We start from the raw sequence: 12,982 nt of genomic DNA, 5'->3' as shown, positions 1-12,982 counted from the left end.
AAAGTCAGTAATTAGTAATATGCATAATATGCTCCTATGACATACTAGTGATATGTCAATATATTAGCAATGTAAGTGGTTACAATTTACAAAAACTCCAAAATTATCATTAACTCAAAACCAGAGAAAAATTATTAGTGATGCAAAAGGTATTTCAGAGAGTTTTGGTACCACAATACTCAAGGCTGGGGGGAGAAAGTTATTTATGAACTTGATTAAAAAAAGGGAATCTATGGTGAATCTAACTTCTGAGATGTTGGGAAAGGGTCGATTCAACCAGTAACCTTAAGAGCACTGGAAAGCTATGTTTAAACGAATTCCTGTAACTTTCCAAGCCCTACTGTAAATGGTACCTGTAATCCCCAGAAAGAATCTTAAGGAATCCTTTGAGCTTGTTCACCAAACATTGCATGGGATCCCCCCGGGTGTCACAATCCACTGCAGACAGAGCTGCCTCTCACTGAGCACCTGCTGTGCGTCAGGCACTAGGACAAGTCCCATCACCCCATTCCCATAACTGCAAAGTGTTTCAATCCTGCAGCATCAGAACAAGTTTAAACTGATAAGCTTTTACTTAGCACTCTAAAAAAATGAGCCAAGATGACACACATGATTAATTATATGTTATTCCACTCTGATTTTTTTTTAAAAAAGAAAGATTCTGTGTGATTTCACACTGTGCTAATTTTTCTAATAGGCGGAAGAAAAGGGAATCATTTAGTTGTGACAATATCATAATCCTTATAACCATGAACCACAATAAAAGAATATTCCACAGAACCATCTCATTCAAAATGCAGTTTTCCTTTATGGCAAATAGAAAAGGTATTTGTTTGGTTCCTAAGCATTGTAACTGAGTCCAATGTTCTGCATGGAGGAGAAAAAATGTTTTCTGTTGCCTACATAGTAGTAAGTAACCATATGAGCATAATGCATGTGTATTGGAAAGAAAGAGGGGACAATGAACTCGCCTATCAGCAGGGCCGTAGAGTCTGCATGCGGGCCACACTCTGGACAGTGCGTCAGGCATCTTTACTTAGCAGAAAGCACTGTACCATAACGGGTAAGTCCCAAATCATGGGTGATTTTTCCTTCTCTGTATATCTGCTCTTCTGCCTTAACCCACATCTACATGGGGAAAGAGACTAGAAGATACTAAGGAAGCTAAAAGTTGCAAAAGAAATAGTGAGTCCTTTTCTTTCTGAATTAGGGAGTGGGACCAACCCTACAATATTTGTCCTCTGAACGCGTAAATTTGTCCATAACATCACAGCGAAGACATCTCAGGCTGCGAAGTCTAGTCCTGATTTGGCTGAATGAAGATTATGGGAGTATTGGTCTACCCCTGGGGCCAATCTATGAAAGAGCAGATGGGATTGGGGGTGGGGAGGAAGGAAGCAACACTGGGGAGAAGAGAGCTGGACATGGACTTGCTCTCGTCCCAAATGGGTTCTTCCCTTCAGATCAGTAACCCAGTGGTCCAGGCCTACCATGTGGTCAAATTCAAAGTACAGGTATCAAGAATAATTCAAAAGCACTCAAAGTGTATATGCTTTCTCATACCTGCATGTCCTCTGCTCCAGTCTCGCATTCTTCATCTGGCAGTTGGTCTTCCTGCTTCAAACCTCAGTGGCTCCAGGAAGTTTGACCTGCCTCCTCCACTCCCTGCAGCCTTGGGTGGGAGCCCCTTCATGGCTCCTGTAACACCTTGTGCCCACTTCTTGTTAGAGAGAGGAGATACCTCCGCCCCTGAAATGAGGAATAATAGCTGTGAAGGGCCACTTCCTTTATTTTCATTCCTATCTCCCTTTGCTTGGTGGTGGTGGATGGGGGAAGGGACTGCTATTCTGATTGATTCATTGGACCACAGTGCACTGTGGATGTGAAGGTCTGTCCCCCAGACCTCACAGTTCTGTCATGCTCCACCAGGATGCAGGTATAGGGGACAGGGGTACTTTAGAAGCTCAGGCCTTAGTCAGGTGCCATGATTCAGTGTGGGGCAGCCCTGCATTTGGCTTCATTGGATACTTGCTCATCTGGCACTTTGGTCCCATTTTGGCAATTGATTCTTATATCTATAGCTCCTTTGTCAGGAAAATGCAAAGGGAAGCCTGATGAGTGGGAAGACTCTAGCACCTAACTATATCCCAAACCTCTAAAACTCCCATCTTTGCATGTCCAACAATATACTATAAATCTCTATCTCCCTCGTTAGATGGTAAACTCCCTGAGAAACTCTTATTGATACTTAGTACAATGTCCAATACATATTAGATATTCAAAAAGCGTTGAGTGGAAAAATGAATGGGTGACTGAGTTTGGCCATTCCTGGACCTACTTCACTGACCCAACTCCTGGCCACTCTGCCTCTGTTCCTATCAGGTGGATCCCTGACCATTCCCTACACAAGCTCTGGCTGCCCCACCTCTGTGATCCCCCAGCTCGACATCTATATTCTCTATTAAGCCTTTTCCAGCTATTTCTGCCCACACTCATTTCCTTTTCTAAGTTACTTTTGCACAATTTAGTACTTTGTTATTCTCAATTTCCTTTAAGTGTACTAGAGCTATGTTCTTAACTAGGTTATATAAGACCTGGTGTTGACTAACTTCTTCCATCAAACATTATCAGGTGTGGCAAATAGAGGGACTGCTATCTAGACTTCCTACCTTGAATGAGCTGGGGAAAGTCACTCATTTTCTCTAGACCTCAGTTTCCTCTTCTGTGAAAATGGGGGAATAATTATCTGTTTGAATGTTCACGGCATTATGAAGAACAAAAAAGTACAAGGCATCTGCCAAAACTTTATGCAGAATTTATACTTCTTAGAATGTAGGACAGAGTTTGGGTCAGCAGAGACCTTAATAAATGCTTGCAGACTTACTCGATAATGAAGACATTGCTTATGGGCATCTCATTTTAGTGAAGGTTCACTTGTTCTTACTGTAACTCTAGTAAGGATTATAGTCATTTGCAATGACAGCTGGGTGATCTGGTACATTTATCCCTATTCCAAGGAGGATCATCAGGCTGAAAACGTTTGAAAAATATTACTAGGTAATCTCTTGGAATGTGGTTTTGCAATTTGTAAATGTTGACCATTACTGTATTTCTTAAAGTGATTTCTTGCTTATTACGGATATTGTAGTCTGTTTGGGCTGCTATAGCAAATTACCATAGATGGATAGTTTAAAAAGAACAGAAATTTATTTTTTTACAGTTCTGGAGGCTAGGAAGTCCGAAATCAAGGCACCAGCAGATCTGGTGTCTGGTAAGGGCCTGCTTCCTGGTTCACAGACAACTATCTTCTCGTTGTGTCCTCATGTGATGGGAGGGATACAGGGATCTTTGGTGTCCCTTATACAAGGACACTAATCACATTCATGAAAGGTCCATTCTCATGACCTAATCAACCCTCTGAACACCCCACCTCCAAATACCATCACCTTGGGGATTAGGATTCCAACATATAAATCTGAAAGGTTACAAACGTTTAATCTACAGCAAGGGAGTTGTAATATAACACAAGAATTATAAAACACTTCATCTTTACCCATTCCCCTACTACTCCTTACTTGTAACTTTATCTTAACTTGAATTTTGATCCCAATATAAACTTATGCAGGAAGTTGAGCAAGACCTATGATCCCCATTTCATGAGTCAGAACTCAGAAGTTTAGTAAATTTGAAGGTCAGAGAACCCGAAGCCACTGAGTCAGGACCACTGGACTCACATGGTGAGAAGGTTCAGTTCTCTTTCTAGTAAGATGAGGTGAAGAGGTGAGTTACCAAGGCCTGACTAATAGATAAATATAGGCTGCTTAATATTTAGCCTTTGGGGCATTTAGATTAGGTTGGATAAGATGTTTAAACCTTTGTTTGAAAATGAAATCCCCAGGTTGTCTTTCAAGGGTCCATATATGTCATTCCTATTTGCTCTGCTCCATGTAACCATGTAACCATCTGTAATTGGTGATGAATATTCAGAGTATCTGTGCTGCCAGATAATCTTTCAGTCAACTTATTTTGCATGATAATTCCAATAAAGAACTTTTGACATGTGATAAGAAACTATGACTTACTCAACATTTTCACATTAAAACAAACCCTTTACATATTGGTGTGGTAGATCCCCCGATTTCTCCCAGTGAAGGGGAGAGGAGATATGTTGAGGACCGCAGTGGATGCCTGACACCATGTAGAAAACCAAACCCTACATAAACTATGTGTTTTCCTATACAGATGTACTGATGATAAAGTTTCATTTATAAACTGGGCACAGGAAGAGATTAATAACAATGATGAATAATGAAACAATTATAACAATATACCATAATAAAGGTTATGTGAACATATCCTCTCTCTCTCAAAATGTTTTACTATGCTGTACTCACCTTGTTCTTATGAAATTTGAGATGATCAAATGCCTAAGTGATGAGATGAAGTGAGGGGAATGGCGTAGGTGTTGTGACGTAAAGTCAGGCTACTAGTGACCTTCTCAGGATTTTTCAGAAGGAAGAACATCTCCTTCCAGCTGCAGTTGTCAGCACATAATGGAAACCGCAGACAATGAAACTGTAGCTAAGGATATTTAGTTCGAAGTACAAGGAAACGAAAATGAGGACCAATGTAGGAAAATCACAGAGCAATTTCATTAAAGTTAATTATGTTCTGTAGCATCATTGTCTTCAATGGTTGAAGAAACACAATTCTTTATATGCAGAGAATATCTTTTATACTCTAAGATTCCCTAAGATGTGATATATATGGGGGCTTCATAAGCATTTTAAAACATCATAAAACTATTTTTATAGTATGGTTCAAAGTACAAATATAGGATGGCTCGTTTTCTTTGATTTAGAAATTACATGTAAGTACTTGGTAACATAAATGTGAAACTAAGCCTATGCATAGGTACATGAAGGAGGGGGGAAGTTTAATAACCTTTAGCTAAATTAATTAGCATACCCCATGTTCTGTGACAAAGTAGTCATTCCTACTCAGTGTATTTCTGTTTATGACTCAGATTCTCAGTGTAGGGGCCTAAATACATGTACATATCTGAGCTGTCTGATAGGTGCTCCCAAATATGTGGCTGTGGAAATTAAAACCCAATAAAATTTAAACCCCAGTCCTTCATTTGTACTTGCTACATGCATGTGCTCGAGAACCACATGTGGCTGGCGGCTATTATTTTCAAGGAGAGGACATTTTGCAGAAAGTTCTATTAGATAGTCATCCTTTCTGCTGATTGCAAAGGCTATCAGGTTAACAATGATTTCATGTGTGTGGGGGGGAAAGTTCAGCAAATTATTCTAAATTGGCATTTCCCTGCTCAAATATTGTATTCCCCCCCCTCACACCCACACCCACACACACAGTTGAGCCTTGATCATCATTAATCATCGTATCTTTATAACTTCCATAGTCACTGCTTTAATATTGGTGAAACGAACCTTGAACCTACTGAGGCTGTGATGTAATGAATAACTTGAAATAATTCTGACTATTGCAACAACACATTTTTTCCATTGAGGAACATACACGTTTGAATGCTTGGTACTTTATTTAAATACACATATATACAAGGATGACAAAGGGAGACTGCAGAGTCAAGCACAGGGGCTGCATGCACTGGGAGGACCAGCAGACTCTAGTTTTACAGGATGAAATATGGGTTGAAAAATAGGAAAAGACGGGAGAGCAAGGTTCATTTCCCATCACCACATAGAAGGGTCTTCCAGCCTGTCAAACATAAGAAGCAAAGCATGTAAGAGAAGTTTTCTCAACTTCCTGGGAGGCTTACAAAAGTGAGACATTTAGTGCTGAACTGAAAGATGATCAGAAACTGTTGAAAAGGCTCCTGTTGGCATTCTAAATAGGAGGTCATGTAGAATATCAGAGCAGGGACAGTGGTATAATACACAGAGACCCAGCTGAGTGGTTTTCCCTCATGCTCACAGGAGTCTCCAGCAAATCTCAGAGGGGGTATTTATAAGGCTCTGAATTTATCAAAGGAGCCAAAGAACGCTGCAATATTTCTGAAGATCAAAACTACAGGGATTACACAAAATGGTAACAAGAAGGTTATTGTTACTCAATTCTGAATATGCTTCTTTTGTTTTCCTGAAAGGCTTTTTATGTAGTAAGATACTATTTTTATAAAGAACCCTTTTTAATAAAAGAGCATTCACAGGCAACTTCGAGGATGTCAACCTTTGCCTCCTCCCAAGCGCACAGGATTGAGGCTGTCTCCATCAGGGTGCAATTAACTATAGTTCATGCACCAACTGTGAGACTTTAGGCTACAAAACAAAGAGTAGCAGCAAGGTTATTAAGCCTGGATGGTTCCTTTCCTTACCCTAAACTTTGTATGATGGCAAATATCACATGCATGTCAATGAAACCTTAAAGGCATCTATTGTTTAGTATTTAAAACAACCCTTATGAATTTTCCACCTGTTTCCCTTGCATTTGCTGTTTAAATCTGGGTTGATACCTCCAGACAAGAGCATTGGAATTTTATTCCAATCCAAACTGTTACTTCCTTCAGAGAAAACAAACCTGGCAACTTTAGACCTGCGCCTTTGCCCTGGCTGGCCATTTCACAAGAGGACAGAAGGACGATGGCAGGGAAAGTGGCTCAGAGCAGGTCACCCTGCTTGTTCTCTGGGGAGAACCCCAATGAAGAGGGACACTCCAGTCACACTCACTGAGCAAGGGTTCTAGTGACCTCTTCTGGGGAACCTGGTTCTTGACACTGTGGAGCTCTGGGTTTAAGGCAGTCCAGCTCCCACAGAAATGGAGGAACCATGTGCCATGTGATCTTGCTAAGTGTAGGGACAGGAGGCATCAGACAGAAGAGCCAGAAAGTTATGAAAGCAGAGGAGGGCCAGGCTGCTTCCCAGCACTCTCTGTGGTCCAAAGCGTGACACCAACTGTTAGTGGGCACCTCTTCTCCAGACGGCTCCATGCACCCAGAAAGCCCCCAAAGTTATAGACGTGTCCCTAAGAATATGATATCCTTAACATTCACTCTGTGATACTGAGCTTAAAATATGTCCAAAAGTAAACAATAGCCCCCACTCAGCCAAGACTGATCTCCACCTTCATGTAAAGTGAGGCAGACTAGAGTAGACCCACGAGTGATATCTGGACACTCCACAATACTGTATGGAAACTAAAGCTGACCCCAGCCAAAGACGGACTGTTGGTCATTCCAATGTAGAGATAGGGACTCACTCCATGTTCTCTCAATTCTAACACAGTTAGAAATTCTATATAGAGTCATTTCTAAATTTAAAAATTTCAAAGGAGCACCAAATAATTTGGGGTAGAAAATAATACTCCACAAAACTCTAGAGCTTTGCAAATTAGTCCATGAAAAGAAAGGTTCTCACTGCCCTATTTCCCATCTCCATTTCTGCCAAAACGCTACCTGGTCTGGAAGACTCTTTCCAATGTCTCCCCTCTCCCAGGCAGCCCTCCAGGATCTCCCTCCTTGTGCACCTTGAGCTCTGCAACAGTGTCCCCACACAAGCCTTTCATACCTGGTTCTGGGAACGTTTTCTGTGCTTTCTCTCATCAAGAGGTCTGAAATCAGTGTCTCAGGGCTAGATCGCTTTCCATACCTAAAAAAAGAAAAGAAAAGAAAAGAAAAAGAAAGTCTTTTAAAGTAAGTTTGATATATTCGTAAAAAGGAAAAAAAAAAAAAGGAAGAAAGTCTCCTACTTGGTTGATCATCTGCTAAAAAGTAATCTAGTTATATGAAATAAACATTATCAGAAATAAGATTTCAAATCATAGATATGTATAAGTTTGCTTAAATAATAAATTAACAGGTTATCTGAACCAATAAAAATTTCTAGTTAAATTCTTGCCTTGTATACTACCACAAACCACACATATATAGACTGTTATAAACAAGTGATAGAAATAAAAATACATTGCAGTATGATTTTAAATGTTTCTGTATTTAATTAATTGGCTATAGTTCTGATGATATACAGCAGTTTACATCTTGACAAAGAGACCAGATGATAGTTTGGAAACAGCTTTAGGGAAAAAATTAGCAGAAGAAGTTCTTGACCTACCTGTATCTTTGATTCTCATTTTTCTCATTTGTAAAAGAATCCTAACTTGCATTTAAATTGGAGTCTTTGTAGAAATCTAATGTGAGTCACAATGTTTTGAAAGCAACATAGTAAAACACAAATACAAGGTATTGCTGTTGATATTCACCCATTCTTACAGAAAGCAGCAAATATGGGTCCTAGATCTTCCGTATTTATTTGGGGTTCCAAAAGCTAAAATCCTTCTTTCATGCAGTGGTTTTAATCTGCCCTGTGAATATAAAGGAATCTCACTGGTCCGTGGAAAGACTGTGGAATCTTACTGGTCTTTTTCTCTCTGAGAGCAGGGTATGGATAGGACTATGTGTGGACGCAAGTATATCCTACTTGCTCCAAGTGAGTGAGGACACTGGTTTTTCTCTCCCCGCTCCCCTCCCCCGTCACTGCTGAAGGGTCTACCAAGTTGTATTTTCTTCTCTTTCTCAGAAAAGTCTCTGTATACCAGAAGCCACATTGTTCACAAATGAAAAGCTAGCCTGGATGGATTGATTAGCTGATAGAGAAGACAGCAAAACCAAGTATACCCTAACTGCCTATCACGTACAATTAAGTTCAAATCTTATGGAAAGCTTTCCTATTATTGCTCCTTTGCTGGGGCTTAAAGGAAGCAAAAACAAACAAACTGCGCCCCCCCCCCATCATCTATAAGACTTCCTCAAGATTTTCTGGAGCTGTGATGTCAGACTGTAGATCGCTGCTTATATATCCATTTATTCTGTTCATCAGTTGATTTTATTAACCTTAAAACTCTCGAGCAACCTTACCTCATTTATCATCATCACGCTCCAGTGAATAGAGGAACTGATGAATGTTTTCTACAATTTACTAGTAAAGAACCTTAATCTAGAATAGCAGGATTTATAGTCATCAAGTGGCACTCAGGGCAGCATTGTTCACTATTCTTCCCTCTCGGCTTAATTCTGGATTCTCCTGCTGCTCTACAATGTTTCATCTGTCAAAGATAGAGTGGCGGGGGGGGGGGGGGGGGTTCTCAAACCTGGCTTTACATGGATATCAGCTGGGAAGCTTGTAAAACCACTGCAAAGCCCAGGTCCCACCCGCCCCTGAGGTTCTGATTTTAAAGAGTCAGGGCTGCAGCCCAGCACTAGTATATTTAAAAAGCTCCCTAGGTGATTCCAATGTCTGACCAGGATGGAGAAAGACTAATCTAGGGCTGGGTGTCTCAACTTTGGTACTATTAACATTTGGGGCTGGAAAATTGTTTGTTTTAGGGGGCTGTCTGTCCTAGGCGTCATAGGATGGTTAGAACATAAAGACAGCCCCACTTAAGGGAACCACTTATTTAGGGCACTGGAACAGCCAAATGTGGTAGATCCATGCTCTAGAATAAATGATGCAGCTCTCAAGCAATGAACCTGGAGCATACAGCTTAAGTACATGGGCTGAGTAGAAAAAGGGAGGCAAGAGAATGATATCAGACTACCATTTGTGCCAAATGAAATCACTTGTTCACAAATGATGTTGTAATTTTCAAAAATACAAAATTGTGCTTATGATTGGGTGTGTGGGGTGGGAATGGAGATGCTGGTGCAGGTAATGGGCCTCTGATGTCTCTAAGTGGGAATTTATATGAAGATGAGACAAGACACTCAGGTTTAGGATCACCTCCTTCCCACCTAACCTGAATCTCTTCCCATGAAACTCAAGCCCCTTTCCCTTTATTTTTGTATCATCAAAGAGGTGGAGATCACACTGGATGCTGCTGGTAGTGACAATGTCCAAGGAAAATCAGTAGGCTGGCTCTGAATTTCATCACTCCTAAAAAGCAAAGCCTTCATAAAATGTTCTTAAATTCATGACCTGTAAAATGGAGAGAATTATACTCACTTCAAAGCTTCGAGGTAAAAACTGAATGAAAATGGGAAAAGCTTTCTTAATAGCAATCCTCTTTGCAGAAATAAGTTCTACTGTATGATAACTGACAAACTAAATAACCAACAAAGGTTTTCCTAGATAAATGACAATTAGTATCCTTTTTATCTGAACAATCCTTTTCTCTAGTCTATATGAAAGCATAAGCAAGAATTGAAGCAATTAACTTTCTGAGAAGTCTACTAGGATATAAAATGTTATTGCTTTGTGCTAACGAAAATGAACAGACTTCAAGGTTCACAAACTAGTACTATTTAATTCCAACATTTTATGTATTTCTGATTCTATGTAAACTGGAACTTTTTCAAAAGCTCTTTAGGATGTCACATCCCTTTTTGATGAAACGGGAAAAACATATTAAAAATATAAATTCTCTCCACTTTCAATCCTTCTCAATTACTCTCTGACTTGTAAACAGTAAAGAGTATAGTAAAAACAAAAACAAAATAACACTTTACAAACATAATTTAAATATGTTTACATTAGTATTTTTAAAGGGTTTGCCCTTTTCAGCTTATCAAGATCATTTGATCTTGGAACTGAAATAAGATATTGAATGATTTAGAACTAAGATGAACTGATTTGGGAAGCAAATGTTAAATCCTATATTATAGTTTGGATGTGATTTCTTTCCCCTAATATTTGATGCTGAGAGTGAACGCATGGCATTTAATGTTAGCTTTCTGAGGGTTCAGAACAAAGTTTTCAATTTTTTAAATTCCATGTAATGTCAGGGCTTATCCTGGTCGGACTAGTTTCTCCTCAACAAACAGTAAGTGAGCACTTCCTTCTCAAGACTCACCTGCTCTAAGATGGGAAAAGTCTCTGCATTTTAGATCAACTGTTTTCACGCTAAATCTCTATTGATTGGCACCAGGATTTTAAAGTAAAGAGCTGAAACTGCAAAAAACAAAAATAAAAACACAAAACCCCACTGCATAGCAGACAAGAAAATAGCTCTATTTATCTTTTCCTAAAAACTGTCATACAGTCATGCAATTTGATCTGGGCAGCTTGGAAAATCTGGCAGTGTCTTTAGCAACGCAGCTGTTTCCTGGTTGGTGTAGTGGTTGTGGTTCCTAGACCTTCAGCTCACCCTTCTCCCTACAGCACATCCCTGGAGCCCTCCTGATCTGTTTTAGGGGGTCCTTTCCCATCCTGGCTTCCAAACAGTCCCCCAAGGGTTCTAAGAACCAAAAAGAGCAGGGAGTGAGTTGGGAGAAGATGGCCTCCCACACAGCTTAGGGCACTTACACACAGGGGTCACGATTTTGTAGCTAGAGTTGGAGAGGGAAAGCGGTCAGTGCTCGAAGCAATTATTCAGAGAACTGAGTATGTGCCAGACACTGTGCTGCCCTGGGAAAGAAGCAAGAAAAAACTGGTCTCTGTGCTCTGAGATCCCAGGGCTCTCCGCCCCAGGAGTCCGCCGGGAGGAGCCCACCCACCTCTGCCTGGTGATGAGGTTGATGTAGTGTCGCAGCGCTGAGTAATATCTGGCCATGTCCTCCGCCGGCGCGTCCTCTCCTGGGTTGTCTGGCTTGGAGGGGTACGCCTCGGCCAGCGCACCCAGGCACACAAGCAGGGACAGGGCGAGGGCCAGTCCCGAGAGCCCCAGTCGCTTGCTACCCATCATCTGCGGGAGATGCCCAGGAGGCAAAGGGGGGAACAATGGGGTTTGAAAGGATACATACCTCGAACCTCCCCGCTGTCCCCTTCACCACCCACTTTCCCGCTGCCACTTGAGACGCCCACCCGCGCTCCACTCAGTCCCTCCGAGCAAAGGGGAAGGTGGCGAGCACCCTCTGCCCCGCCCCGCCCCTCCGTTCCGCCCGAAAAGTCCGCGCAAATTCGGTCCAAGAGCCGGTCAAGGAGAGGCGCGGGGCGGGGGCCAGAGCCCGGGGAGCCAGTTGACAAACACCCTCAGAAGTTCCTGCCCCTAAGTTGAGGAACTGTCACTCTCCGGCCCTCTTCCCCAAACCCCTGCGGGAGGAGAAAAGTTTCTTCTCTCATAGTTTTGGTCTGTCTTTGCTGCAGGAGATCGGTGGTTACGGCTGACTACGCCTTCGGGGTGACAGTTTGGGAAAGAGGGGACAGAACGCCCCAGGCAGGGGTCAGTCTCAGAGAGGATCCCAAGGATCCGGGAGGGCGGCAGGGAGCTTCCAAACTCCGGGGAAACCTCCTTCCAGGCGGCGACCTCCCGAGGAAACGGGGCTGCGGGTCGCGTTCCCCTCTGTAGCCTCCAAAGGACAAACCAGAGGGACCGCGCGGCCAGGAGGGTCGGGGGGCAGGGGCGGATGTGCAGCCGGAAAGGACCCAGAAAGCACAAGTGGAATCTGGTCTCCTGGAGAGGCCACGGCGCGCAGGGGCTGGGGACCGGGCGCGACCTTCCCACGGCCCCAGAGCTCCCCCGGCCCCCAGCTCCCTGGGCCCCGAGCCGAGCGGGTCGCTGCACTCACGGTGGCGTGCGGGCGGGCGGGCTGCGCGGCGACGGCAGGGCAGTGCCGGGCGCCTCTCCGAAGGGTGAGAGCCGGCGGGAGTGGAGAGCGGGTCGCGGCACCCTCTTTTATGGAGCTGGCTCGCCGCGGCAGGAGGGGCCTCGGGCAATCACGTTCGCGTGACTCCCACCCGCCGCTTCCCGCCCCCGACTGGCGGGGGCCGGGGAGGGGGCTGACGCCGCAGTCGCGCGAGGGGCGGCTCCACAGCCACCTCCACCCAAGCTCCCGGGAGGGGGGCCTGGAGGAGAGCGAGCGCGGGACACCCCAAAGTGCGAGTCCCTGCCCAGACCGTGCTTTCCGGCACACCCCGTCCAGTCCTGCCAGAGATGGGAGCAGCTCAGACGATCTCTGACGCCTGCCACCGGGATCGCCAACCCGTTGGGCGCCAGGGAAGGGGGTACGTGAATCCTCTACTTGGTGGAGCATCCCCGGGACCTGCACAGAAGCCGCGCGGGGCACAAT

At 43.4% G+C, this 12,982-nt stretch overlaps 1 protein-coding gene across 1 annotated transcript; it reads right to left on the bottom strand.

Annotated features, from left to right (window-relative positions):
• Positions 1–5,543: 5,543 nt before the first annotated feature.
• Positions 5,544–12,614, bottom strand: NPY (neuropeptide Y). Its single transcript, XM_029930272.1, has 4 exons — positions 12,482–12,614; positions 11,471–11,658; positions 7,551–7,631; positions 5,544–5,745 (listed from the first exon to the last, which is right to left on the bottom strand). The coding sequence occupies exons 2-4, from the start codon at positions 11,656–11,658 to the stop codon at positions 5,721–5,723; spliced, it is 294 nt and encodes a 97-aa protein (XP_029786132.1). The 5' UTR covers positions 12,482–12,614; the 3' UTR covers positions 5,544–5,720.
• Between the last annotated feature and the right edge of the window lie 368 nt (positions 12,615–12,982).

Source organism: Suricata suricatta, chromosome 2 (genome assembly GCF_006229205.1).
Source record: "Suricata suricatta isolate VVHF042 chromosome 2, meerkat_22Aug2017_6uvM2_HiC, whole genome shotgun sequence".
In the NCBI taxonomy this organism is placed as follows: Eukaryota; Metazoa; Chordata; class Mammalia; order Carnivora; family Herpestidae; genus Suricata; species Suricata suricatta.
The sequence above is the reverse complement of the archived record's forward strand: the minus strand, read 5'-3'. Positions and strand labels throughout refer to the sequence as shown.